The sequence below is a fragment of the Chlamydotis macqueenii genome, chromosome 23 (assembly GCF_036417535.1).
Source record: "Chlamydotis macqueenii isolate bChlMac1 chromosome 23, bChlMac1.mat, whole genome shotgun sequence".
Lineage (NCBI taxonomy): Eukaryota > Metazoa > Chordata > Aves > Otidiformes > Otididae > Chlamydotis > Chlamydotis macqueenii.
In genome coordinates this window covers 2,403,737-2,429,025 of record NC_141578.1, presented here as the reverse complement: position 1 = coordinate 2,429,025, position 25,289 = coordinate 2,403,737, and the positions used below count along the sequence as shown (strand labels likewise).

Sequence of the window (25,289 nt, the reverse complement as noted above, 5' to 3'; positions counted from 1 at the left end):
CAGACCAGATATTATCTGGCATTTTGACATTCAAAAGGAGAATAAGATCCTTAAGCCATTTTGAGATGGCTTTTGAAAAGCCCATCACTAAGTAAGAGGCAAATTTCAAACAACCATCCAACTAATGACTCATACAAACTCCTCTGGGATTAAACAACCTGGGCATCACCCAGAGCCTTGTCTTGGTCATGGACAGAATCCCGTGGCTGCCTTTGATGTACAGGAGATCAGTCTGTGGCCACAGAGCTCTCTTCTACTGCAAAAGTTTACGGATAGCAATTTCCTCAAGTTCAACCAAAAACATCACAGCTAGATCTACAAATACTTTAAAGTCACATGGCCCAATAACTGATGATAAGCCATGCTCTGGTTAACACCTGTGGAGCTATAACAAAGTGATCATCCATTAAAATTGCAATTCCTAGAGGATATAAAATAAGTGTGTTTTGTTTGCTCCTGTTTTCTGACGTGTAAAGTGTTAAAGCTTAAGTCCTTGCATTCTTGGTGAGGTCAGTGGACTGACGTATGGAGCACCAAGCTATACGCCGAGTAGATACAGCAGAAGGAGGGCTTTGTACTGCCAAAGGACAGGCCTTCTTCACTTGCTGGGATGATGCTACTGCAGGAACAGAGCTTATACCTCCTATTTTATGTGTGTTTTGAAGTCTCTCTGCCTTTAAAAGCGTTGAGGAAAGAAGGTGTCTCCAAGCCTTTCTCACCCGTTAATATCAAGGTATTTGTTTCTCCCAACAGCGGTTTTCACAACAACAACATCAAAGCTATTCCAGAGAACGCATTTGTTGGGAATCCCCTCCTCCAAACAATGTAAGAAAATTAAATAGTGTTTCCTAAATCTTTACTTCCCCTGGAAAGGAGCATTTCCTGATGTCTATGGTCAGGATTTCTGCCAGTTGTCAGCATGACTGCAATTTGACTTTTGTTATATATGGGCCAATGCAAGCTGAAATTAGCTCCTTTTAAGCCATGCCTCACGTTTTTTGCCATGGGTTCTCCTTTCCCCGCAGCTGAACTTTGCTGCAGCACAGGCTGATAACAAGGAGGGAACAATATATGGGTGGTCTGCTTGGAAATTCTGTCATGCGTAACAGGATTTTCTAAGCCCTGGTTGACATCTGCCTGTGTTTATTCCTTGTGTTTAGAAAAGCCGCTAGCCAGCTACAGCAGGAGCTGTATGTGTCAGGGAGGTGGAACACCACATCAACCCAGATCATTGTGTGTCTACCCCAGATCCATGGCCATGAAGCTCTGCAGATAAATACATCCAGTTGCCAGCACATTGCCCTTCTGACCTAGGCACAGGCAGAGATTTTAGACACTTCTTCCCTCAACCACACTGATACTGGAAATCATGGCAAGTGAGAAAAGCTCTACTTGGCCAGTCTGAGACTTAAGTTATAGAAATACCAACAACTGGAAAGCCATGGTGACACTGGGTAAAAACAGTCACTGCTCAAGTCAAAACAAACTAGGCTCATACCCATCTTCCCTGGGCACCATCCTTGGAGTGATGTGGGGGTGGGACACATCCAGAATACTCATGTCTCCACTGGATCTGCCCACCTAAAGTCTTTCACAGTTGGTGGGGAGAAAGTGCTTCTTGTAGGAAGCGATTCAACTCCTCCTAAAGCTAGCTGGATCCTAGAAGAGTTCACTTCTCTCCACTGACTGTGACAAGTGGGAAAGATCCTGGTGCTGTGGATATGTAAGATCAGAGGAAGTGCAAGGTGCTTCCCAGCAGGGTTCAAGGAGGGCTTTGCATCTTTCCAGCTGGCATGGTTCACAGGACCCTAAAGGGCCCTTCCAGAGCAGCAGGAGACTTTACTTGTGCCAATTTTCAGCCAAAACAGGCTAGTGAGAGAGTCTGGATTAGCTGGAAAACAAGAGTTCCTCAAGGAATAGCCAGCACCTCCTACCTAGCTTATTAGTTGTTCCAAGGCTCTTGACCTGTAACAGCATCTTCTTTTCATGCACAGCAGAATCTGACCAGCTACTCCTTTCCTTTGCAGCCATTTTTATGACAATCCCATCCAGTTCGTTGGACAGTCTGCTTTCCAGTACTTGCCAAAGCTCCACACTCTGTAAGTTCATCAACCACATCCGCACATCCAAGCTCCAAGTCCTGGGAGCTGGACACCTTAGTGGCCTTCTCCTTTCCTCTTTTCTAGAGCCCTTGTGCCAATAGAAGACCACGATGTCACTCTTCTGGCCAGCCCAAAAGGCAGTGAGCCAAGGAGTAGACACTGCAGAAGTTTTCTGCTGAGGAAGAATAATTTTGAGAAGGGCATTTTGGAGGGAGCAATTCTTTCCTCCTGCCCACCCAGCTGACAGGCGTTGGAGCCTTCTAGGGTCTCCACAGCTGCATCAGCACCAGCAGAGACCACACTCACAAGTGCCACAACTTTTGCTGCACACTGCTCAAGTGAGCCTTGCACTGCTGGGTAGTTGTCCTAACACAAGGCCACCGAAGGCATCCACAAGATGGAGAACTGGAGGAACACGTGTCCCATAACACCAACACCATGGCACAAATAATCTTACTGGGCAGCCAGCAGTGACAGGGCTTCCTTCATATGTATGGCCCTAAGCCTGCTCCAGGGCCACCACACGTGGTGGGCACCATCTGGACCAGAACTGCTCCACGTTGGCTGGCCTGGACTGGCCGGCTCTCCAGCTAATCTGTTGTGGCACAGTACTCAATACTGAGGCAGAGGCAACCTCAAAACCTCTATTTATAAGCTTCACCCAGCCTCTCACTGCAGGAACACACACTGAGGCAAATAAAATAAATCCTTCAAATACCCATGCATTCTTTACTTCCAAATGCATAGACTCTGGGAGGCTTGGGTGGGATGCCCTGCTTACATTCCCCATGGTAATTGTTTGGGTTTTTTTTATTTAATTTGGGTAGAGATCATGCCAAGAATGTCAGTGGTTGGGGGAGGGTCTAAGCTTGCCAAACCTCCTTGCATAGAAATGCCCTTCTCCGGCTAAACACATCTGCACTGCGTGAGACATCTGCTCAACCGCTGAGCCAGCAGTGGCATGCTGATGCGAGGGGCACCTTTGCATCTGGGCCTCTGATTTGAGGCCCCCCACCACATTTGAGCTTGAGGAAGTAGATTTGCCACCATGGCTGATGGGTCTGGGACCTTGGGCATCTGCACTTGCTTCTGGATCCTCCGTCCACCTCACTTCACCCTCATTTCTCTGCAGGTCGCTCAACGGTGCAACGGACATCAGAGAATTCCCAGACCTTAAAGGCACCACCAGCCTAGAAGTTTTGTGAGTGGCGACTCTCTCCCTTTTACCCTGCTATTTGTGCTCTTCCTCCTTCAAGGCCATTCAGGCTGTTTCAGCGAGGACAACTTTCACAGTGCTGTGCGGTTGGTTGTCTTCAGCTCTGCCTCTCCCTGGCCGCTCACCTCTCTGCTTCGTTTCACCCCTGTGGCTCCTGAAAGCAGCTTTCCTCTCTGTGAGTTGCTTTCTCGATACTGTTGAGTGTGCTCCAATCTTTTTTTATTTTTTTTTTTCTCCTTTTCCTCTGCATCTGTGAAGGCATGAGACTTTGGGTGCAGTGTTTCAGAAGGTTCTGCTGAGACCCACTGTCTCTGCCCATCCTGGGACCAGCACTGGCAGTGCAGTGCAGTGCAGGAAACATCTGCTGTGTTGCCACACATCTGCCACCCGGGTTGGGGGCTGCTGGAACTGACCTGGTCCCATCCTCGCACCACCAGACCCAGAACAGCAGGAGCCTGGAGGACATGCTGTCTCTGGCCACTCACAGTTCTCCTCTCCAGGGCACTGCTCCACACACTGTGCCCAAACCGGGAGCACAGCCGAGCACAGGAGGGTGACCTGGCTCTGCCTTGCCTCAGGGACCGAGGACACACCATTCATCCCCCATACGTTTCTGAGGCAGTCACAGCTCCAGGTGGATCATCAGTCCGGACAATGGGGAGCTGGGATGGCAGAGCATGCCACAGAGGGCACTGATACCTCAACGTGGCAAAGGACACCAGTGAATTCGGTACTCAGCGAGGTCCCAGAATTTCTTACAGGCACGTTCACCTTTACTGGGTCCAGCAGCAGTGCCCATTTCCAAGTCAGTTTTTGTTTCTCTCCGGATATTTTGTTATCCCACTGATATCGCCTCTCCTGCCACTACCTGGGACTGGCAGCTGGGCTTGCAGGTCACAGAGTCTGCGCGCTGGCTCTCAGTAACACCGTTTCTTCTCTCTCCTCCACTCCTCTAGGACCTTGACCCGGGCAGGCATCCATTTACTCCCCAGAGGGATGTGCCAGCAGCTGCCCAGTCTCCGAATCCTGTGAGTAACACACGGTTCTCTGTCCTGTCAGGTCTTTAGAAATGTGCCATCAGGAACCAGGCTTTCTTCTTGTCTAGCTCAGGAAGGGAACCAGCTATGGAAGACCATCCTGTGGTTCTTGTTCCCATTATCTTTTCCATGGAGCAAACATCATTTGCTTAGGCACTACCCTGACCTCTGCATGTTCTTGAACTCACTTGCTTCATCCCAGCCTGATGCTCTGGACACAGGGCTGTAAGCAATAAGGCACATCCACATTTGCCTTCTCCTTGTTCTACACCAGTGGGAACTGTCTACTCCATGCAAGGAGGGTAGAGAGGGTGGAAAGGGTGGTGGGTGAGAACAGCAGCAGCATTTCAGAGCTCTTAGCTATACACAGCACAAAAGCCAGGCGTAAATTACATTTCACACAACGCTCTGCCCCAACGTTGGCTTACCGCAGTTGGAGCTCCAGGAAATGCCATCACCTGGAGGAAGGGTCTTGTTCAAATCTCAGGAAGGGTCAGGCCTGACCTGATGGAGACCTGCAAGGCCACAAGGCTACAGCCCCTCAAGTGGTGCAGCAGTGGCAGGTCAGAGTCTCTAAGTTGCTTCGGCTCTAGCTGCTTGGCAAGGCATCGCATGATGCCGAGTTGGGAGATGCACTCTTCTTTAACTTGGAACATGATGAAATCAGCATCTCAGAAAGACTCCTGCATCTTCTCAGGAATCACAGCCCTCATTCCTGAGATCCTCAACCTTGTCTGCAGTCAAAGACATCCTCAGGAAATTAGTCATGAGCCAGATTTACACAAGTTTGCAGCCTTAGGGCAAGCAGGAGGCTTGCCTCTCATCAGTCTTTATACAAGCAAGCTGAAAATGAAAACAAGTTTGTTTCAGGAAAGAAACAGGAGTGAATTCTTGATCACAGAAATCAGAAACAAGAGAAAAACATAAAAATAAAAGAAGACAATTTGTAACTTAGCAGATCACAGCATTTTGGCTCCAGCTGTCCCTGTAGGAAACATCTCTCATCTTTAGACATCCGGACCAATGCCACGGATGTCTTGCCACCAACGTGTAGCCTTGGAGTGGCCCAGGCTGTAGGGTCCCAAGCACTCCGTTTATGTTTGCGAGTTATCAGACTGTAAACCTTCCAGCAGAGCCTGTTCTTCATGCCTGCCTCCTCCTTGTGGGAGAGTTTTATAGGGACACTCTACCTTGTTCCTTGTTCCTTGTTCCTCTTTCCCAGTTAATTTTACTGACATTAACTGCATTGTTGTCAGAGTTTGGAGAGAGGTTATGTGGGCCAATGTTTGTGCATGTCGACATCTTTCTTTGAAATGCATTGGCCTTCTGTCCCCGCAGAGCTAGTGGCTGCTCCCGCTGCCTTCCCCCACTTTGCCAGCCCTTCGACAGTTGGTTAGGCTGACCTTACGACTGTGACACGTCTGAACACAGCTGACGCAGTTAATGCCGCATTTCTGGCCTCCTACTGCTCACATTACGCCGCAGATTCTCTGCAGAGATCTTGCACGGGGGCTGTAAGGGCCAGCACAGGGACGTGAGGCTCCCAGCCACGCTGCAGCGCCGGTCTGTGCACGGGCACTGCAGTCAGGGCGGCCTTGCCCAGCTTGAGCTTGGCATCAACCTGGCATCGTTCTGCTGCTTTTGTCCAGAGCGTGGGGCACAGATTTGTCTTTCCTCTCAAGCAGAAATAGAGGAAACTTCCCTGAGAAGAGCTAAAGTCCCTTGATGCCACCAGTACCTTCATCCTGGTGTGTCCACAACACAGCATCAGCGACTGAGCTGCTCTGCTGGTAGATACTGGGCTGCATCTGGTTACCCTTTCTCTAGAGGAACCAGAAATAACTCCTGGGGCTGTGTTCTCCCTTCATCACTGTCTAGCTAAGCCATCGCCCTGTCAAGCCCAGCAGATTGACACAGGGACCAGGGAAAAGTGATCGATGCTATAGCTCTTTCTCTGGATGACAGTCTCCAAAGCCAAGCACAAAACTTTTGCTCGCTTTTCCCTCCCTCCTCCTCCCCACCATGGAAAACTGGTGGAAAGGGGGTTGGCAAAAAAATAAATAATTGAAATGTTTTAGCAGCAATTTATTGGCAAAGAGATGGAAACCGAGTTTGGAAAGTCGGCGGAGAGGCCACATACAAAACTTTACCCTGGGGCAAATTTCCCTTCAACAACCACAAATCCAGCCTCTGCTGGTGGGGGAAAGAGCTGGTTTTAAGCATTACTCCTTACCCAGCCCATAACAGTTTTAATAAATTCACATTAAACTGTGCCAGGACAGATTTTCCTCTGACTACCAAGTCACTCTACTCTGGACACTGACATGACACAGGGCTACGAAGCAGAGGGAATCGGAGTTTGCTGGGAATTGCTTTCAAGCGACAGCACTTGAAAGAATGAGGACCAGAGGTTTTCAGTCTTTCATGTCAAATCACTGCCCATGCCAAAACCCCTTCCCTAACCCTGGGGAGAAGCCAGGGGAGGCTGAATGGAGAGCAGGCGATGGGCAGGGGGGTTTGCTGTGCCAGGAAGGAGGCAAGGCTGGCTGCTCCGCCAGCCAAAACCTCCCCAGGCTCTGCCAGCCACCTGCAGCTTCTGTGAGCTCCCCCATCCACAACAGCAGGATGGGAGCTCTGGCACAAACACCCCTCTGCTTTGCCCACAGAAAAACAAGGCTGTGCACGGCAGAAGCTGGCACGGATGCGTCTCACAGCTGACTTGGGGCTGGGGAGGAAAAGCCCACCCCAGCTGTCGAGGCAGCTCCATCAGTCCGCAGCTTGTGCTGGAGGCAGCTGGGCTGGGGCTGGGTGAGTGGGTAAACCACCGAGCAGCGCCTGCCGTGCACAGAGATGCTCAGAGCAAGGATCAGATGTGTGCAGAGTGGAGATCCCCCTCGCCTGGGGCTACCGCTCTCTGCAGCTGTGCAGAATGGAAGTCAGGTCATCCCCCTCCCCAGCAATACCTGCGTTCCAGGGGAGGGCTCGGGGGCACTCGCTTTTGACCTCCTAACGTTACTGTACTGGTCCTTCCTCTGCAGAGAACTGTCACACAACCAAATCGAAGACCTGCCCAGTTTCCACCGGTGTCAGCGGCTGGAGGAGCTGTGAGTAAAGAGACGCCCTGTCTTGCACCATGCTCTGGGGGAAACGGGCTGTTTCGCGGAGAGGAGCAGCTCCCACAAACAAAATTCAACCTTCACCAGGCACTAGGAAAGCTGAGCATTGTGACTCACTATTGAGACTGCAAATGGACCAGAGCTCCACTCTTTGCCCCTGTGCAAATACAGAATAAAAATACATCCCCTGTGCACAGGCACTTAATTCACTCAGGTCTTTTCAGAGGCCCCAGCCACAGCAATCAGAAGTGGGAAGTGACAGCACTGAATTTTACCTCACTAACTCAAGTCCCAGTACGAGCTAATCAGGAATGGGGTTTCTCTGAGCCATAAATGTCTTCTGCTTCAAGGAGGGGTTCCATGCCATGGGCACAAAGCAGCTCTTGTCCACACTGCTCAGGGCTAGCCCCTCCATAGAGAAGATTGATGCTTTCCTCACGTGTAGGACTTGAATTGGGTCTCCTCTGGGCCCTGGGCCACACCTCTACTGCTCGGGGACAGAGTTATTCACGTTCAGTTCAAAGTGTCTGGAGATCTAGCCCTACACTTCAAACCTAACAGAAGTTCTTGGCCTTTTTGAGAAAAAAAAAAAAATCATAGACTCCATGATTTTTCACAGAATTCTGCAGCCTAGAAGAATAGATGTATGGGAGCAGCATCCCCACAAAAATATACTGGAGGGGTTGTCCCTGGTCTCTGCAGCACCCCAGCCTGGATGGCCAGACCAGTTCAACCAGCCTTAACAAAACTGGACATTAGGACACTGAGAAACCACATGAAAATGAGAGTTACGTAGCCCTTGCTGCCTCTGTGGGAGCTCTGAGGCAGAGTTAGGGCTAAATGTATTTTTATCTAAAGTATCCCCAGGAAAATGTTTGAAAAAAATAGAAAAGACATCAAAAAAAGGATGAACTTCCAGAATTCCAAACCTGTAGTTTCATGCATTGTGCCTAAATTTCTTCTTACAATATTTTATAAAATACCAAATTCAGACTCAACATTAATACAAAAGCACAGTAAATCCCTCTTTCAGACTACTTAAGTCAGACAGACTGTGTCTTAAATTAACACTTTATTATAAAATGAGTATTTGGTCCCTCCACTCCTCCCTCTTCCCAGGCTTAACATTATCTCTACCTCCTTCCCCGCCCGAGCGGCACAGGGGGGAAGAGGGAATGGGGGTTACGGTCAGTCCATCGCATGTTGTTTTATGCCGGTCCTTCCTCCTCGGGGGAAGAACTCCTCACATTCTAGCAGCTGCTTACAGAAGCTGCCACTGTAGCCCCCCCCCTCACTAAATAAAACCAGGACAAGTCCCTGAAGCCCGAAGTTACTATCCTGTAAGCCCCACCCTCATCAGGCATCAGCATTCCTGCCGGGAAATACATCGGAAACAAGTGTGGTGGTGCGTGGTGGTACAGCCTGGCACGCAGACGACTCCGGTGTGCCAGTCGCTCTGCTGTAACTGCCAACGCGCAGGTTTTTACCTGCCACACACAGGTGGTCCCTCGCAGCTGAACATCCCTGAATTATTTTTCACTAGCTTGCTCTCATACCCCTTCTTCCCAAGCCCCACCTCTCCCACGCAGTGAGACCCCCAGATTTGTGCACAGAGCTTCCCACGGCCCTCACTTGAAATCTTACCTAGAAGTAGGAGCAACGCCTTCCTGGCTACACAGGGCATTGAGAAACCAGCAGCAGAGCAGATAAGGAGAACCTCAAGCCCCTGTCTCCAAAACATGAATGCGTGGCCAAATACCAGCTGAGATATTACAACCATCACATGCAGATCCTCATGTGAGATGAGTCAAGATCACTTCTGAGTCTAGGGCAGGTGAGCTACCCAACAAACACCCTGGGGAGTTGTTGGAGGTGGAGCACGAGGCAGTGGCTGCCTCTTGCAGAAGGTCGCACACGGAGGAGACCACTTCTGCAAGTCTGGGAATTCATGATGGGCGTTTTGCAGGAATTTTTGAAAATATTCACCATTGTTCCACACCAGGGAAAAGAAAACTGAAACACTGTGAATGTTTCCTACCAAGTGGATGCTTGGATCAGTTCTGGATGTCTCAAGGGGCACGGGGAGTGTATAGGTCAGTCAGCAAACACCGAGTCAGCTCTTCCCCTACCCCAGGGAGTCGGGAGGCTGCTGGTGTGCAGGAGCTGAGACACTTTATGAAAATAAACATGCAGGATGTGGATGGTGGGTTCAGCAAGACATCAGGATACTAATTCCTGAAAAGCTGAGATGCCTGCAGCTCTCAGACCCCCTTCGTCATCACCAAGGCAACGGGCAGCACCGTGCAGTCCTTCCTGAAGAGTCACACAGAGCTGTTTGCTGACAAAGCTTCCAAGCCCTCCTCTTTTGCTCTGGACCAAGCGTTGGCAGGCTCAGTGGAGCAGAGTAGGCTTTAGAGATAATGGGGCACCTCTGACCACCCTCATCAACAGCACTTTACCGTGCCATGATGGCATCAGGAGGAGAGGCTGTCTGAGCCCTGCAGCTGCCCACAGGAGACAGGGGCTTTGAGCTGTTTCGTTGCTCATCCTGTTTACGCCTTGAAATAAGGGGAGGTCTCCCAAGCTCGAATGACAACTTCCACTGTGACAGTTTATGTCTGCTGCCATGGGGCAACGATCCCTACAAAGTATGAATGCTGCCTTCAGTTTTCTCAGACCAGTTTCTGTTTTTTTCAGTGGTCTCCAGCACAACAGGATCCATGAAATCAGAGCAGACACCTTTGTCCAGCTCATGGCCCTGCGCTCCATGTAAGTCTTGTCTGGCAGGGGGAATGACTGGGCTTTTTGCTGGGGGAAGGGGAGCTGTGAGCACCAGCCAGACTGATCTGGAGTTTCCCAACCCCATTCCCTCTCCCTTCGCTGGGAGGAGCAAAGAGGGACTGGAGCGCAGTCCCTCTTCCACTTCCCCTTACAAAAGAACAGGGCACAAACCTTCTCCCCGGCTTTCCTCCTGCATGCAGACAGCCCCTGTAAATAACCTCATTCCCTGCCAGGCGTGCGGACGCTCCACACCACCTGCTCTGACCACAGACTGCAACTCATACATTGCCCAGCACACAGCACGGACACCTGCCTCCTAAATGCCCATGAAGATGTGGACTGGTGGCAGGGATTTACCTCGATGTTCTCGACGTGCACGAGCTCCAGCACCCCTTTCCTTACACACACCAGGCCTGGGCTGTGCACTCATGGAACACCCGTGCAGAACAACCCATTTGATTTGGGACTGTCTCAACTCAAAAGCACGTATTAGATGTGTTAAGGGCGCAGAGGCATGCACATGTCATACACGTATGTCTTGCAGTAGACAGCCCACTTAAAAGTGCTCGGCACCTTTGAGAAGCTAGTGAGGCTCCGCAGGGCACGATTCTCCCTGTGACATGTGGGAAGAGCCCTCCAAGTGCTCATGGTCTTTATTTACTGTTCTGTTAGGAAGCGAACTGAATCGCATAGCAGCCCATGGTGTGGCAATTTGAGTGTCATTTAATAGTCCAGCACTCCTAGAGATCCCACGAGCGTCACGTACACCGTGTTTGTAACCGCACAGGAACACTCACGTATTACATGTAGCGCTACAGACAGGCATGCAAATACGAGCATGCTGCTGCCACGCTGTAGTCACACAGCCGTACAGCTGAGCGTAGAAGCTCTCGCATTTGCCTTTGGGTATGTTCTGGGTCCCTGTGGGAAGGATACAACTCACCCAATTTTAGCCATCTGAAGTGAGCCGCACACATCTGGGCAGGCATCCCTGGCTCCCTTCAGAGCTGGAGAGATGTAGATGTATGTAGGAGATCGCTCGTGTAGTTAGCCTTAGGAGAAGAAATGCTTCTTGATGTGCAGGTTCCTCTCTGCTGATGACAGTGAGAGGAGCCCTCTGGCTCAGACAGAAGCAGAGTTTACTGAGGAGCCTCAATGAATCCTCCCCAAAACCAAGCCAACTGTATGTGACAGGAAACATGCAAAAACTTGGTTCACCTTCCACACAGCTCCTGGCGCTGTTGGCCCTTGACTGGGCACCCAGTAGCGTGACCACATCAAGGACGCTCTGGAACTAAGGCATAACCTGTCTAATGCTCTGAGGTTTAGCACCTTAGCATTAAAGCTCCACATTTACAGAAATGAGCCCAAAAGGAACCTTCCCCATTGGTCTCAGTAGAAGAGCTCCTGTGAGGCAAACTCTCATGCCCTCCGTTAGAAACCACTCACATATAGACCCAAACGTATTTGCCTCCAGGGAGCTGCAGAGACAGCACTTGCTGCCAGCCAAGGGCTACTGATCCTGCGTTTGCTCACGGTGAACCCCTTGGCCAGGCCAGTGTCAGCAGCTTCACTGCCCTGCTCTGCACCCCTCTTACTGGCATGTCCTTGCCTTGCAGAGACCTGAGCTGGAACTACATCCAGTTTATTCACCCTGAAGCCTTTGTGACCCTGCACTCGCTCACCAAGCTGTAAGTTGCAGTGATATTTCTTTCACAGTGGGGCACAGACAGCAGGTGTCTGGGGACCTCAGGTTGGCTCCCCAAGCTCCTAGGACACCTGGCATTTAGAGATCAGAAGGCTGCAGTGCTGAGGTGCATGTCTCAGCACTGACCGACATGGGCAGACCAAATCCCAAGGTTTCCTATCAATACTAAAGGGATGATGAAAGTGCAGAGGGGCCATCTTCAAGACGCTCTCACCCTGAACACTGAAACGTCCACTTTCGGATGCTTTCACACCTGCCTTAGGTGCCTTGACGGATCAGCATGCTAGCCCATTTCAGCAAGAGTCACTGCAGACCATCTTTGCTGGCTCTGGAGGGGTCCCCAGCCCCCAGGTCCCTCACTGAGACTCTTGGGTATTTTATGGGCTGGGAGCTGCAGTCGTAGCGGAACTATCAGGGGGCAAGTGGTGGGGGACGAGATGGATGGGGCAGATATGTGCACAGGGAGGTAGACACTACCCAGAGCTTTCAGCATGGGCATTAATCCCTGCCCCTCATTTTCCCCAGGGACTGCAGTATCAATCCGTTTATCTCCAGAGATCCTGGTCCCCCTGCAGCACCCAGCCCCATTTCAGCATCACATTTGAGGGAGCAATCAAGGCAGGCAGCATGGCTCTCCAAGCCTCTGCTTGGCTGAGATGCCACTAGCAGCAAAACCCTGACCGCAGTCTCCCTCTCTGCTTTCCTTCATCAGGGACTTGACTGATAACCAGCTGGTCACGCTGCCTCTGGATGGTCTGGGTGGACTGACCCATCTGAAGCTACAAGGCAACCCCGCTCTCTCCGAGCCCTTCACCAAGGAGAGCTTCCCCAAAATGAGGTACTGGTGGTGTTGGCTCTTTCACTGCTGGTGCTCAGCACAGCCTGTATTTGCTTACAGCAATCAGCCTCCCATTTTCCTTGTTTATCTCATGCTTTCCTCCATCCTTTCAGGCCAATAGGTTGAGGAAGCTTCATCTGCTGCTAACGTGCCTCAAATATTCCATGGGAGAGCGGTGATGCGCTCCCGGGCCCACTGCCCTCACTCCAAACACACACACAAGTGGAAAGCATGGAGCGGGCCCAGCTCAGGGCTCCTCTCAATGGAAAACATTCCCAGAAGCCAGTCCTAGCTAATGACATCCAGCTTTCCTTCAGTAAACTCTGTTTGTGTGGCCGTGTCTTGTCTGCTATGGATTAATGAGGAGCCTGAGGGTCAAGCTGAGTAAGACAAGGCTACAAAAGGCTCGGAGCACAGTGCTGCACTGCAGGCTCTGGCTCTCCTCACCCTCCCTCGGTGGTGGGTCTCCAGCATGGCACCTGCCCTCAGGCGGAGGGTCCCATGGTCCAGATGACTCAGATTCCCCTGAGGTGAAGCCATCTTTTGCTTGGGTCTCCCAGGTAGTTCCCTTGGAGCCAAGGATGCATGAGTTGATACTCCCACTCACTCCGTATAGGTTCCCAAGGCTGGAGCTTCTCAAATTTAGACACACACTGCTTGGGGTCACAGACCACTGCACCAACACTGGGCTCAGGCTCAATGCAAAGTGCGGAGCTGTCACTTTGGTCTGCCTCAGCACTGGTGCCTGCAGGGCCTTCTCTTCCGACTTTTTTGACTCCTCATAGCTGGGATCTGCTGCATAACTGGTTTCCAAACAGCAGGGGATCCCAGAAGCTTCTGGAGGGCTTTCCACATCCAAGCTGGCAGTCCCTTGTGCAGAGCGGGTGACGTTCAGCACTTTCAGGGATGTTCCTCCTCTAAACTAATCCCATTGACATCTGTGGAGCTGGTTTAGATTTGTACCAGAGAGACTGAGTCTGCAGGAGTGGTTCATTGAACCACACCAGGTGATGGACTCAGTAACATTTCCCAAATCTGGGGGTACTGCCATTAAGTAGTCTTATTCTTGGAGCACATGTTTGGAGGAACCATCTGAGAGCAGTTCTTCACCATTTTGGGAGGATCTGTACCTCTCTACCACCTTTCAATAACGTCATTTAATTTGGAGCTCGTAACAGGAAGCAAGCTTGTATACAGAGTTTCCATAGCCTCCCGGGGCTCAGCCAGAAATGTTTGGGAACTTAAAACAAAAGCATATTTTTAGAATATAGAGTTTCATCATATTTACTGATCTTGTCAGAAGACCTTAATTGTCTGGAAAACCTGAAGTTCCTTTGCCTTCATCAGCAGTCTTCCTGACTTCCAGCAAAGAGGCAGGAGTTTGCTGTCTTTGAAGAAAATGCAGCTGCTGTCTGGTATTTAACCCAGATGATGTTCAGCTGCTGTTTAATTAACCTTGTAATATATGCTATAATTAACAACCAACAATTCTACTTTCAAGTAGAAATCAGAACTATTAAAATAACTTGTTACACTTGAGAGACCTGAGATTTCCCTGCCTGAGCTGGCAGGGGAGAGCCACGCTCATGGAACTGGAGGTTGGAGGTGCCGCTCTGACCTTCAGCAACAAGCAAGGGGGACCTTGCACTTGCTTGAGCTCTCAAGAAGCTTCTCACCTTCAACAAAAGAAAGGATGCTGTAAGGGTTGGTCAGAAAATCAGTATTGTCTCAATATCCTATGGACAGACTGTGTCTTAGGCACCAAAAGTGGGGCAGTGCAGAGACACTGTGGGGTGATTTGGGTCCACACTCTCTCCTACATGGAGTCCTCCACCAGAACAAAGTCCCGATCCAATGTAACCATCACCTGACAGACTGGCTTTTGTCACATGTGGAAATTAAGCTAAAAGCGCAAAGCAATGGCGAGTCAGGTCATGGCGGTGATGCTTTCCCCCTTTGCAGGGTCCTCGAGGTACCTTACGCCTACCAGTGCTGTGGCTATGGAAGCTGCGGCAGCTTCTTCAAGATGTCCAACCAATGGGAGGCAGAAGACATGAGCCCCGAGGAGGAGGATCCCCACAAGAGGACCATGGAATTGTTTCCAGGTCATGCTGATAATCACTGTAAGTAAACTGGGCTGAACGGCGATCAGTCCATGGGCAGGGCCATGCTGTGAGCTAGGATGCGATCCTGCATTTGCAGGAGTGGTCCCATGGCCCGCCATGGAGTAAGACCTGCCTCAGGGAAGGCAGACTGATCCTTCTCCAGCTCTAGTGGCCAGTTACTTGAATGGGCCTCAGTTGGTGTCACCGATTGGAGAAAGAGCTGATCTGGTCCATCCAAACCTTCACAATCTAACAGAAAGCTCTGGCAGTCCGCAGCAGCATGGACGCCGTTGCTAATGTGGCCTTGCTGACTATAGAGGCAGGCCACCCAGGCCACTGAAAGGTGGCTGGGGTTACATGGGACATTAGAGTCTGGGCAGTACAGAGCCTTTGGCAGAACATCAGTCTTTGTTGCTACAACATGCAGAGGATGTTGAAGGATTAATCTGAGTAAGAGAATGAACTCAGAGAACTGGAACGTGCAGTAGGCTGGAGGTAGGGAGATGTGTCTGCTACTTTTGTGCACCTACCCTGATGCTACAGTGAAGGTCAGGGTTAAATATGAAGAAAAGGACAAGTTTGGGGAATATAATCTATTTTCTAGTTGAAGATGTCCCTGCTCACTGCAGGGGGGTTGGACTGGATGAGCTTTAAAGGTCCCTTCTCACCCAAACCTCTCCGTGGTTCTATGGCTCCACGATGGGAGCACAGGGACAGGGGCTAGCGTATGAAGGGCAGAAGTGGCTCCGCAGTTAAAGGTGAGCAGCTCATTCTGTTCAAGAGTCAATTTATTCTGTGCTCCACAATGCACTTCTGCATACACCTCTACGAAATCCGTTGGACAGATGCATGCAGAGGAGCATGCAAAGCACGCCGCCTGCACCTGCGGACTCACGGCACAACAGGCGGAAAGCTGGTGTGATCCCTTTGCAAGGGAATCTCGGAATAACGTGAAGAAAAGCACGAGCCCCTTTGCTTCCTCTGTAACTGCTGGAGAGTGGAGACAGCGTTTCAGGACACAGTCAGGACTAAGAATAAGCTTTAGCAATGTAAAAGTGCAGCCAGAGGCTAGCAAGAGTGATTCCTACCAGCACGATGCGGCTCCTGGAAGCACGGTAGACTGGGTGGTTACACTGGACAGACAGCACAGAGGAGCCATATGTTACGGTCATTGCTGCAGGAATTTCTTCTCAGCTGGGTCAGTTTTTCCACCATTAATGCAGCCCGTATTTAACAGTCCTTGTGCATATAGTCGAGGTGTTTGCGGAGCGAATTACAGCATCTGCGGAAAGACCTGGTTTGCAGCTAGGGCCCGTAGTGCTGCTTACAGACCTGCTCTCGCTGGGCACCAAAGCATTTGGTGTCTCAAAGGATACTCTCTCCTGGCCATCAGCAGACCAGTACCTACCACAGGCTCTCCGGCCTCCCAGCCAGTCTCAGCCTGATGGATTATACGTGTGTTCCTCAGATACCAGGACCAGAGGGGAATGCTGGCTGATTCCAATATGTGCCAGATGAGATTATTAGCAGCTCATAAAGGCTCACATTTTCAGATGCTAAAGCACTGGGTTTGCCTTGAAATATCAAACCGCAGAGGTGCAAATGTGAAATGCACAAGAACGTCCTTCCTTCCTACGTGCAGCTTTTGCAGATGGCTCTCCTTACCATTCAGCAAGGCATGGTTTATTCTTGACAATGAGGGTTTTCTGATATTGCTATTTTACTTCATTAATTGCTGCTTTATTTCTGTTCCCAGTGCTTCCTTTCAGACAGCCACCAGTGGCATTTAGCTGTGTTATATAAATCTTGTAACACTTCCTCATTAAAGAGGAAAAAAGCTCCCAAACATTCCTTCCATGCAAGAGATATAGTGGTCTCGTTAGGAGAAAATAACTCGGGGCTCTGTCCCTGCAGTGTACAGCCAGGCTTGTCAGGGCGCTTGGATGATGTGGGAGAACTTGTGAGAGGGACGGGGCACGCTTCCAGATGGCCATGTCCTCTCAGCCTTGCGTAGTGCCTCCGGCGAGGGACAGAGGAGCCCTTTACAAAGAAGTCCACAGAACCTCACAGCCCGGTGGTGAAAGGTGACCTGTCCCAGGCAGCCGTGTGAGGGTGAGAAATGGGTCCCCAGCGGCACATCCCTGCTCCAGTCACCAGGCCATGCTGCCTCCTGCAGCGTGTCCCGCTCCCGTGTCCAGCACCCATCCCTCGGCCGAGCCCAGCGCCCAAGGGACCTGTGACTCCAGCCACAGAGTGCTCGTGGTGCCATGGACCCCGGGGCCAGCTCAGCTCTTTCCCATCCTCCCAGGGTCCCAGATGCCTAGGAACCCCTGAACACCACCCAAGCATGTCCATTCACACCTGAATAATGGCCACGCGAGGCCCAAAGGCGTGTGGTTAGTGCACGTCTCATCACCCTGTCACCTTGTCACGACAGATAGTTAAGATCCCATTTCCAAAATTTTTGATGCTTGGGATATGCCTCTTTGGATTATAATTGGTGGCGTTTAGCAGGTGCCCCCTGCCCCAAGCCTGTCCCGTCTGGCTGGGCAGCAGCCCAAAGATGGCTCAGGGGCTCGTCACACAGGACATCCACCCAACGCTCCCCAGCAGCCGCTCCCAGCACCATCCCAAAACTGGCTGCAGAGGGAGGGCAGGCAAAGTGCAAGGACTCCCATTGCCACGGGGCATTCCGTCACAGTCCCAGCACTCCCCTTCGGGACCACTGGTTTGAGGATAGAAAGGGATATATTTACTTACAAGCATATGTTTGCAATAACAGAATAAAGCCATAGAAAGTGAGAAGAGAAAACACTTGTGTGGTTATCCTCGAGAACAGGACTGCTTTACGCCGTCCAGCACCTCTATTAGCTTGTAAAGCTAAGTAACTTTTGCAACCATCCAGCAAACCTTGGATGTTGCTTAGAGTTACACTTTTCCCGTTTCTGTCGTTCAAGAAGGCTGCTCGAGTTCCCCAAAAAGCCCCTGCCCAGGCTCCTTGCAGCCACCCATGCCCTCACTCTGAGGGAAGAGCAATTACCTGCGACTGCAGATAATTAATTACCTGCGACTGCCCCGGCTACGGCAGACAAGACGGAAGGGGAACAAGCATCCAGCCCAGTGGTTTTTGTTCTACCCCTTCTCCAGCAATTTTCCTCCTCTTCCTCCCACTTCCATGTTGGTGCAGCCGGCTGGGAACCATTTTCCATGGAAAGGGCACTACTAGCAAAGTGGGGTTTTTCCATAAGGCCTCAGAAAGTGGAGGCACCTTAACGAAATTCAAATAAACAAGGGCTACTTCAGAAACAATGCAGTCTGCCTTGCTAGAACACAACAGCCATTTTCTTTTCTCTGCAGTTCCCAGGCCAGGGAGAAGCACAGATTTCCAGCAGAGAGGTACATTTTCTGCTTTGAATCCCGCTGTGCTGGCCAAAGATTGCTTTGCGATTCACAGCTAGCTCAGTAGTCCAGGCAAAACAAAGGATCGCTCCTTCACTTCATGCAAATGTTTAACCTGTGCTGAAAACCAGCCTTTGTGCGTTCTGGCCCTTTGAAGACAAGAGGAACAGGGGCAGATTACGCTTTAATGCTACGGTTTGATGGCAGGGGGGCACAGAAAGTGCAAGTCTCTGCATTGAGTTGAGTGTCGTGACTGCACATCACAGCCTTCGCGCTGCGGATGGAAAAGACACTGGGGATTTATAAGACTATAAAATACAAGGAGGAAATATTTTTCCATCCCACTTGTGAGTGTTTTCTTGCCAGACTCCGAAGCAGCAGTAATATTTCAGCTCTTATACAGACAGATTTTTAAAATGGCATTTTTTTCCAAAGCTCACTGAATTTGAGAAAGCCACAATGCTTGTCAGGAGACACTAAAGATAGCACGTTGTTTGTCATCATTCTTTAATCAAATAATCCCAGTCATACTTTCAAACAGGCAAGGAGCAGGCCTCATGAGAGGGACCATTTCTAAACAGATTAGGCAACCAAATCCCACTTGGGTTAGCCATATCTTCAGCACTCACCTTCCTGGCCCATGTCTGAGCTGCCAGCACACACCTGGCCACCAGCATCAGTCCATATCATCCAAGCGAGGTTCATCCCACAGCCACAGATCCAGCTCGCTGGATATTGGGCTGCAGCAAGCAAAACCCGTGTCCTTTCCCCTTCCTCCTGCCCACAGAAAACCATCCAAAGATCTCCAGTGGAAGCAGAAGGCCGTGCTGGTGCCAGGGGTGGGAACGGTGCAGTGGGACAGCAGCTGTCCTCACTGTGTCCCAGCACTGTGAATCAGCAGCAGTTTGAGAACAAACAGGGACAAAGCAGAAAAGCATGTCTTGGATTAGATTAAGAGGATGCCATGCTCCTTGATGATGGCTTACACCTACAGACCATCGAAAACACAGCTGAGGTGTCAGACCCCCTTCTCTTCCAGCAGCTTCTCCTTCAGCCAAGGAGTCTCTTCCTGACCCTCCGACAGCCCAAGCCTGGCTCAGGGTGCAGCTGCCAGCGTGATGGGGATGCTGGCCCAGCAGGCTGGGCTCCAAGGGCAGTGCAGCCCGGTCGCACAAACCCCATGGATCCAAAGTCTGCAGGCATGGGTAGTCGGTCTGCCTTTAAGCAAACCCAGGATTGGGAGCCTCCAGGGTTACAAACAGGGCACCACAGTCCCAAGAAATCATGGGACATAAAATGAAGCAATAAATATTGGGTTGTCTTGTCTTTTTGCTTCTGAGCCGTTTGGTGGTGGTGGTGGTGGCTGTTGATGAAGAATTTACGCTGCAAGTAGGGACTAATGGCTCTTGAACAAAGCTCCAAAGTCCTTGTTGATGAACTGGACAAAGCCTGCCCAGAAAGCTCCCATTTAGAAAATGCATTTGAAGGCTTTGTTGTCTGTAACCACACAGGCTAGAGCATTTCTTTATTTTTAATAAAGCGTGCTGGGAGGAGGGCTCGGCAGTCACACAGCTCTGGGATCTGGGGCTCTTACAATTCAGATGTTGGGAGTAACCTAAAAACATAGGGGTTGGCCACATTGCAACCCACCAATGCTTATAAGACCTTCTCCCTCTACAGCAGTGACTGCAGGGGACAAACCAGACACCAGCAGCTACTTTGAACTTGTGGGCTGGGAACTGGCTGGGAAGATCTGTTTTGAGGACAGGCAGTGGGAAAAGCTTCTGGCCCAGCTAGCCCTGATGGCCCTGCTCGTTCTTCTCTGAGCACCATTTCTCATTGTTTTCTCCCCAGATGACCTAGATGCAGATGACCTCCAGCTGGACCTTGAGGAATCAAAGCTGCACCCCACTATTCAGTGCACGCCAAGCCCCGGTGAGCAGCCAGGGAAACACTTTGAACACAGCTGGGATCCTTTGAGCTCCTCGAAATCCCCAGGATCCCATGACTCCTCCTGCAGTGCCTCACAGAAGTGCAGATTAGAAGCCTGAATGGTTGGGATTTGGCCAAACTGGGGACAAGTGAGGAGATTCCTTCTCCCACTCAGATGTAGCTGCTCTCCTAGGAGGGCATGGTATCCCTGACCAGGAATCCCAGGTATCACCCCCTCTTCTGCCTACGCGCAGACTCTGGCTCACAAGAAGTTCCTCTTCCCTTGCAGGACTTAGACTCTGCTTTGTTCCAGCCAGAATATTTCATGACAAGACCATGTCCTTGATCTCCTGATCATACTTGCAGCACTGCAGGGGTACTTTACTCTGTTTCCTGACAAAGGGAGAGAAGGGAGGTGCTGGACTGCACCCAGCCAGTTTCTCCTTACTTCCATCAAAAACACACCAGTGAGCACAGGCTGTCTGGGACTCGAGGAAGGTCTTCCGATTTTGTCCTCGTTCACAGCTCAGTGGTGTCCTACACAAGCGCAGCTGGAGGCTGGAGAGGCCTTGGCTCCATCCAGGCAGCTGAGGGACACTGGCAGGCAGGGAGTTCTCACCAGTTGTCCCACTGAGTTTGCTGCAAAAGAGACAAGGAGGAATAATATTTTAGCAGAGGGCATGCCCTGCTGCCCAGGTAAAGAGGTGCCGGCTCTCTGAGGAAAGCCAGCCAAAGACATCCACCCACATTGAGCTCAATAAGATTTCTCAGTTGCCTTTGATTTCTTTCGTGCTCTGCCACCTAAAACTTAGCCTGTCCTGTTTCTGGTTGTGCTGAGCTCCTCACTGTAACATTCAAATCCCTCCCAGAGGCAACTCTGGCTCATTGCACCGTCTCTCCACTTTGGGAAACAGCATCCACCATCAGTGCCCTTTTTATTCGTCCATCACCTTCCCTTGACGCCCCCTTCTCCTTTTGTGCATCCTCCACCATTCTTTCTCCTGACATCCTCCCAGACCCCCCCGTCCCTTCCCTGCCACCCCAGCTCCCTCCGTCTCTTCCTCACTGCCTGCTGTCTCTCCCTCCTGCTCTGACACTTCATCTCACCTTGGCCATCCCCTCCGTGCAGTGGTCATTCATGCAGAAACAACAAGACACCACTTCACCAAGGTCGTGAGTGTAAGGGCAGAGGCTGGCAATGTAAGAGCAGGAGGCAGCATCCAGCCATCTCTCACACGTCTCCACACCACCAACTCCAAGATCCCAGGGGATATATGAGGAGAAGCAGCTAATGGCAGAGTGGCCCAAATGCCAGCCTGACACCAGTAGTGCCAGTGGGTATGGAGTCTCACAGAAATACTCATGATGGTCATGAGTTCCTTTGGACAAAGGCCTACCTGGAGCTCAGACTCTGCCCCATCGAACAGCGTAGGGCAGGTGGGACATGAGAGCAAAAAGGCTTTGCCCTGCAGACGCTCACGAGGTGGCAATGCCAGGCCCCAACCTTTTTACATTTCAGGAGCTCTGATATGTTTGCCATTTCTCACATTTCACATATGACCTCTCTCTGCACCTTGTTTCTGCCCTAGACAAGATCTGAGAGGATGTCCTGGTTGGCATGCCAGAGGCATCCCAGGAGTGCAGGGACAGAGCGGAGAGGCAGCTGCAGAAGAGGGCAGACGATGTTGTACGCTGCTTTCCAGCCCTCAGCATTCAGGGTGCTGGCGGGGCCAGGAGAGAGCTGGGACCTGGTACATGATATGTACCCAGAACATACCAAGTGAAGCAGTATGTTCTGGCTATAACTTTGGGATTTGTCTTTTTCCAGGTCCCTTCAAGCCTTGTGATCAGTTGTTTGAGAGCTGGATCATCCGCCTGGGAGTTTGGGTCATCGTTCTGGTCTCGGTGTTCTGCAACGGGCTGGTCATCCTGGCTGTCTTTGCCTCCCCCAGCTACCTCTCTCCAGTTAAGTTCATCATCGGCTCCATAGCTGGAGCCAACATGCTGACCGGCGTTTACTGCGGTATGCTGGCTCTTGTCGACGCCCTGACCTACGGCCAGTTTGCCAAATACGGCGCCAGATGGGAGACTGGTGCAGGCTGCAGGGTGACGGGATTCCTGTCGGTGTTTGCCTCTGAGGCTGCCATCTTTCTGCTGACGTTGGCTGCCGTGCAGTGCAGCATTTCAGTCTCCTGTGTGCGGGGCTATGGAAAGTCACCCTCTTTAGGGAAGGTCAAGGCTGCTGCCTTTTGCTGCCTGTTGCTGTCCTCTGTGGCTGCCGTTCTGCCTCTCTTCTCCATTGGGGAATATGGAGCATCCCCTCTCTGCCTCCCGTATCCCATTCCAGGTGGGAAACCCGCCACCCTGGGCTTCACTGTGGCCTTGGTGATGACAAACATGCTCTGCTTCCTGACTATCACAGGCACCTACATCCGATTGTACTGCAACCTGCTGAAGGGGGAGTTCAGCGCTGTCTGGGACTGTGCCATGGTCAAGCATGTGGCCTGGCTGATCTTCACCAACTGCCTCCTCTACTGCCCAGTGGCCTTCCTCACCTTCTCCTCCACGCTCAACCTCTTCCTCATCACCCCAGAGGTCATCAAATCCATCCTCCTTGTGGTCCTGCCCCTGCCCGCCTGCCTGAACCCCTTGCTCTACCTGCTCTTCAACCCCCACTTCAGAGATGATCTCCGCCTTCTGAGGCAGAAGGGCCAGGACAAGGGGAGCTACTCCCAGTCCTATGGGGTTGATGACATGGAGAAAAGCTCTTACGACTCTACTCAGGCTCTGGTGAGCTTCTCCGACATTGACCACATATTCGAGACACCTGATTCCCTGGGAGTGCACCCCATCCTTGAGAGCTACAGCTTCCCCTCCATGACACTCGTCCCCTGCCAGCAAAGGGTGGGCACCAGGGGGAAGGAGAGGGGCTTCTCTGAGCATTGTCCCTGCCTCAATGACAGTGAGGTGTTGATCGCTTCAGAGAGCCGAGATCCAGCCAGCAGCAGCCTCCGGATAACCTTCTTCCCCTCCTCGCCCACACCACCCTACACGTCTCACTTATAAAGCTCCTCTGAGTAGCCGTGCCAAACAGCCCCACACCACACACAGCCTCAGCGCCAGGTGGCCAGCAAGGTGACAGCAGGCTGCTCCATGTAAAGCACCAGTACAACCCATCTACCCGCACCCCCGTCATATCTGCCTGGGCAACAGGCACCGCTCTGCCAGCTGCCACGCGCCTGGAAGGGCTCTGACTGAGCTCCAGATACTCAGGGCTGGCTGCGGGAGGAGATAATCCCCCCTGTGCGAGTGTTTCTCCTGATAGGGACTGCCCGGGAGAGAGCCCCACCAGCTCAGGAGATGGGTCAGGAAGACGCTCCTCCTCATCATCCTGCAGCATCGCAAACCAGGAGGAGCCTGCAGCGAAGCCAAGAATGTCTTCTCAAGGTAGAGATGTCTTAGTAAGCAAAAGCAGCTGCTCTGTGGCAGAAACACATGGAAATGGCCAACTGCAATGACATAGCCACCCAGAGGGACCTCAGGCTTTGTCCTCCAGGATCCCCCACAGGTCCCACAGACCCCTCGACATGGGCCTGTGTCAGCCCCATGCCATTGACTGGAAGAGCAGAAGAAGTGGGTTAAAAACAGTGTATCCATGTGTGCATTTGAGGTTCGGACCGCCTCCGTTTTGGGAGGCTCGGCTTCATCCACTGCGAGCCTCGTGAGCTGAACAAGATCCCCACTTTCAGTTGATACGAGGAGCTGAGGACCCTCAGCCTGTCTTTCAATCTGACCCACAATGTCTAACAAGGGGTCTCTGAACCCCAAGGCAGCCAAATCCAAACACCTCCCTGGAGAAACCTATGTGCTTTGCCCGAGGTCACTCAGCAGCGCCTGGCCAAGGCGCCCAAGGGAATACGGGGCTGCCGCTGCCTTCACCGCTCCCTGCACCTTCACATGCTGCAGCACCCCTGGGGCACTCCTGTCTGCTGGCACCTGGCTCCTGGTCAGGCGCAGTGAAAACAGAGCCCAGCTCCCTCGCTGCCCCCAGACCTCACTCCTGGAAGAGGCTGTTGGTTCTTGGGTGCATGTCCCCCACGCAGAATAGCCATTCTGGGGGCTGTGTTTGCCCTCCCCTATTTTAAGGGCAGTTCATGTAGAAGGAGGGAACAGAAATCAGCCTTGTGGGATGATGGCATCAGGAGGACACAGGCTACTGGGAACAGTCTCAAATTTGCTCCCTGCAGCTCAGGGATCTCCCAAATCCATCCTCTCCATCACAAACCCTCCCACTGCCGCCCGACGCAGCAGGGAGCCCTGCGGTCAGAGCTCAGGCCCTGGGCAAAGCTTTGGTTCTGCTGACATTACTGCAGCTGTATGTCATTCATTCCCGTGAGATAATAAATGAGACCCGTTGCTGACCAGAGGCTGGCTTCTGAACTCTTGCATGTGAAAAGCACCTTTTTGGTTCATTCAGCGGCTGCCTGCCTGCCTCTCCCAGCCAAGCTGGGCTGCTGTGGCTCGGATGTTGTCTGTATTGCCTGCGTGGGGAGTGGGAAATTGCCTTGTGTCCACATGAGCTGGCACCATCCTCCCCACTCCTCCTCTTCACAGGGAAGAGCCAAACCGCCCACCTTTATGCAGCAGAATTACACCACCGATGTCCCTCTCCAGACCCTCTGGACCAGACCCACCAAATTACATCCTGTGATCTGCTGCTCAGCTGTCTGGGTTCATGAGCATGACAGAGTCTGCTGCATAAAAGTTTAAGGACAACATATAACAGGGTCTCCCATGCAAAGACAGACTCCTCAGGCAGAGCCTAACTCTGCTTCCCTTCTCTGCACATGAGCCCTGTAGTCTTATCTCAAGAAGAAAAACTTGAGAGATCAGCAGGAAATCAGAGGAACGAGATCCAAAGATTAGAGAAGAGGATGGGAACCCCAATTTTAGTGACAAAATCCAAAGCTCTGCTATGCAGTTCAGGTGGGAACAATGAAAAACATGCCCTGTTGCAATATTTGAATCCTGATGCAGACTTCTGGTATCCTACAG

General features: G+C 51.5%; 1 protein-coding gene across 1 annotated transcript in view; it reads left to right on the top strand.

Annotated features, from left to right (window-relative positions):
• LGR6 (leucine rich repeat containing G protein-coupled receptor 6) overlaps nucleotides 1-23,392 on the top strand; it is a 138,159-nt gene extending 114,767 nt beyond the window's left edge. The window contains exons 8-18 of the mRNA XM_086765586.1: nucleotides 754-825; nucleotides 2,028-2,099; nucleotides 3,235-3,303; nucleotides 4,275-4,346; nucleotides 7,394-7,459; nucleotides 10,169-10,240; nucleotides 11,872-11,943; nucleotides 12,673-12,798; nucleotides 14,761-14,921; nucleotides 20,157-20,237; nucleotides 22,063-23,392. Of these exons, the coding sequence (XP_086621712.1) occupies nucleotides 754-825; nucleotides 2,028-2,099; nucleotides 3,235-3,303; nucleotides 4,275-4,346; nucleotides 7,394-7,459; nucleotides 10,169-10,240; nucleotides 11,872-11,943; nucleotides 12,673-12,798; nucleotides 14,761-14,921; nucleotides 20,157-20,237; nucleotides 22,063-23,300 (2,101 nt within the window). The 3' untranslated portion in view covers nucleotides 23,301-23,392. The remainder of the gene's footprint in view (nucleotides 1-753; nucleotides 826-2,027; nucleotides 2,100-3,234; nucleotides 3,304-4,274; nucleotides 4,347-7,393; nucleotides 7,460-10,168; nucleotides 10,241-11,871; nucleotides 11,944-12,672; nucleotides 12,799-14,760; nucleotides 14,922-20,156; nucleotides 20,238-22,062) is intronic.
• Nucleotides 23,393-25,289: the final 1,897 nt, after the last annotated feature.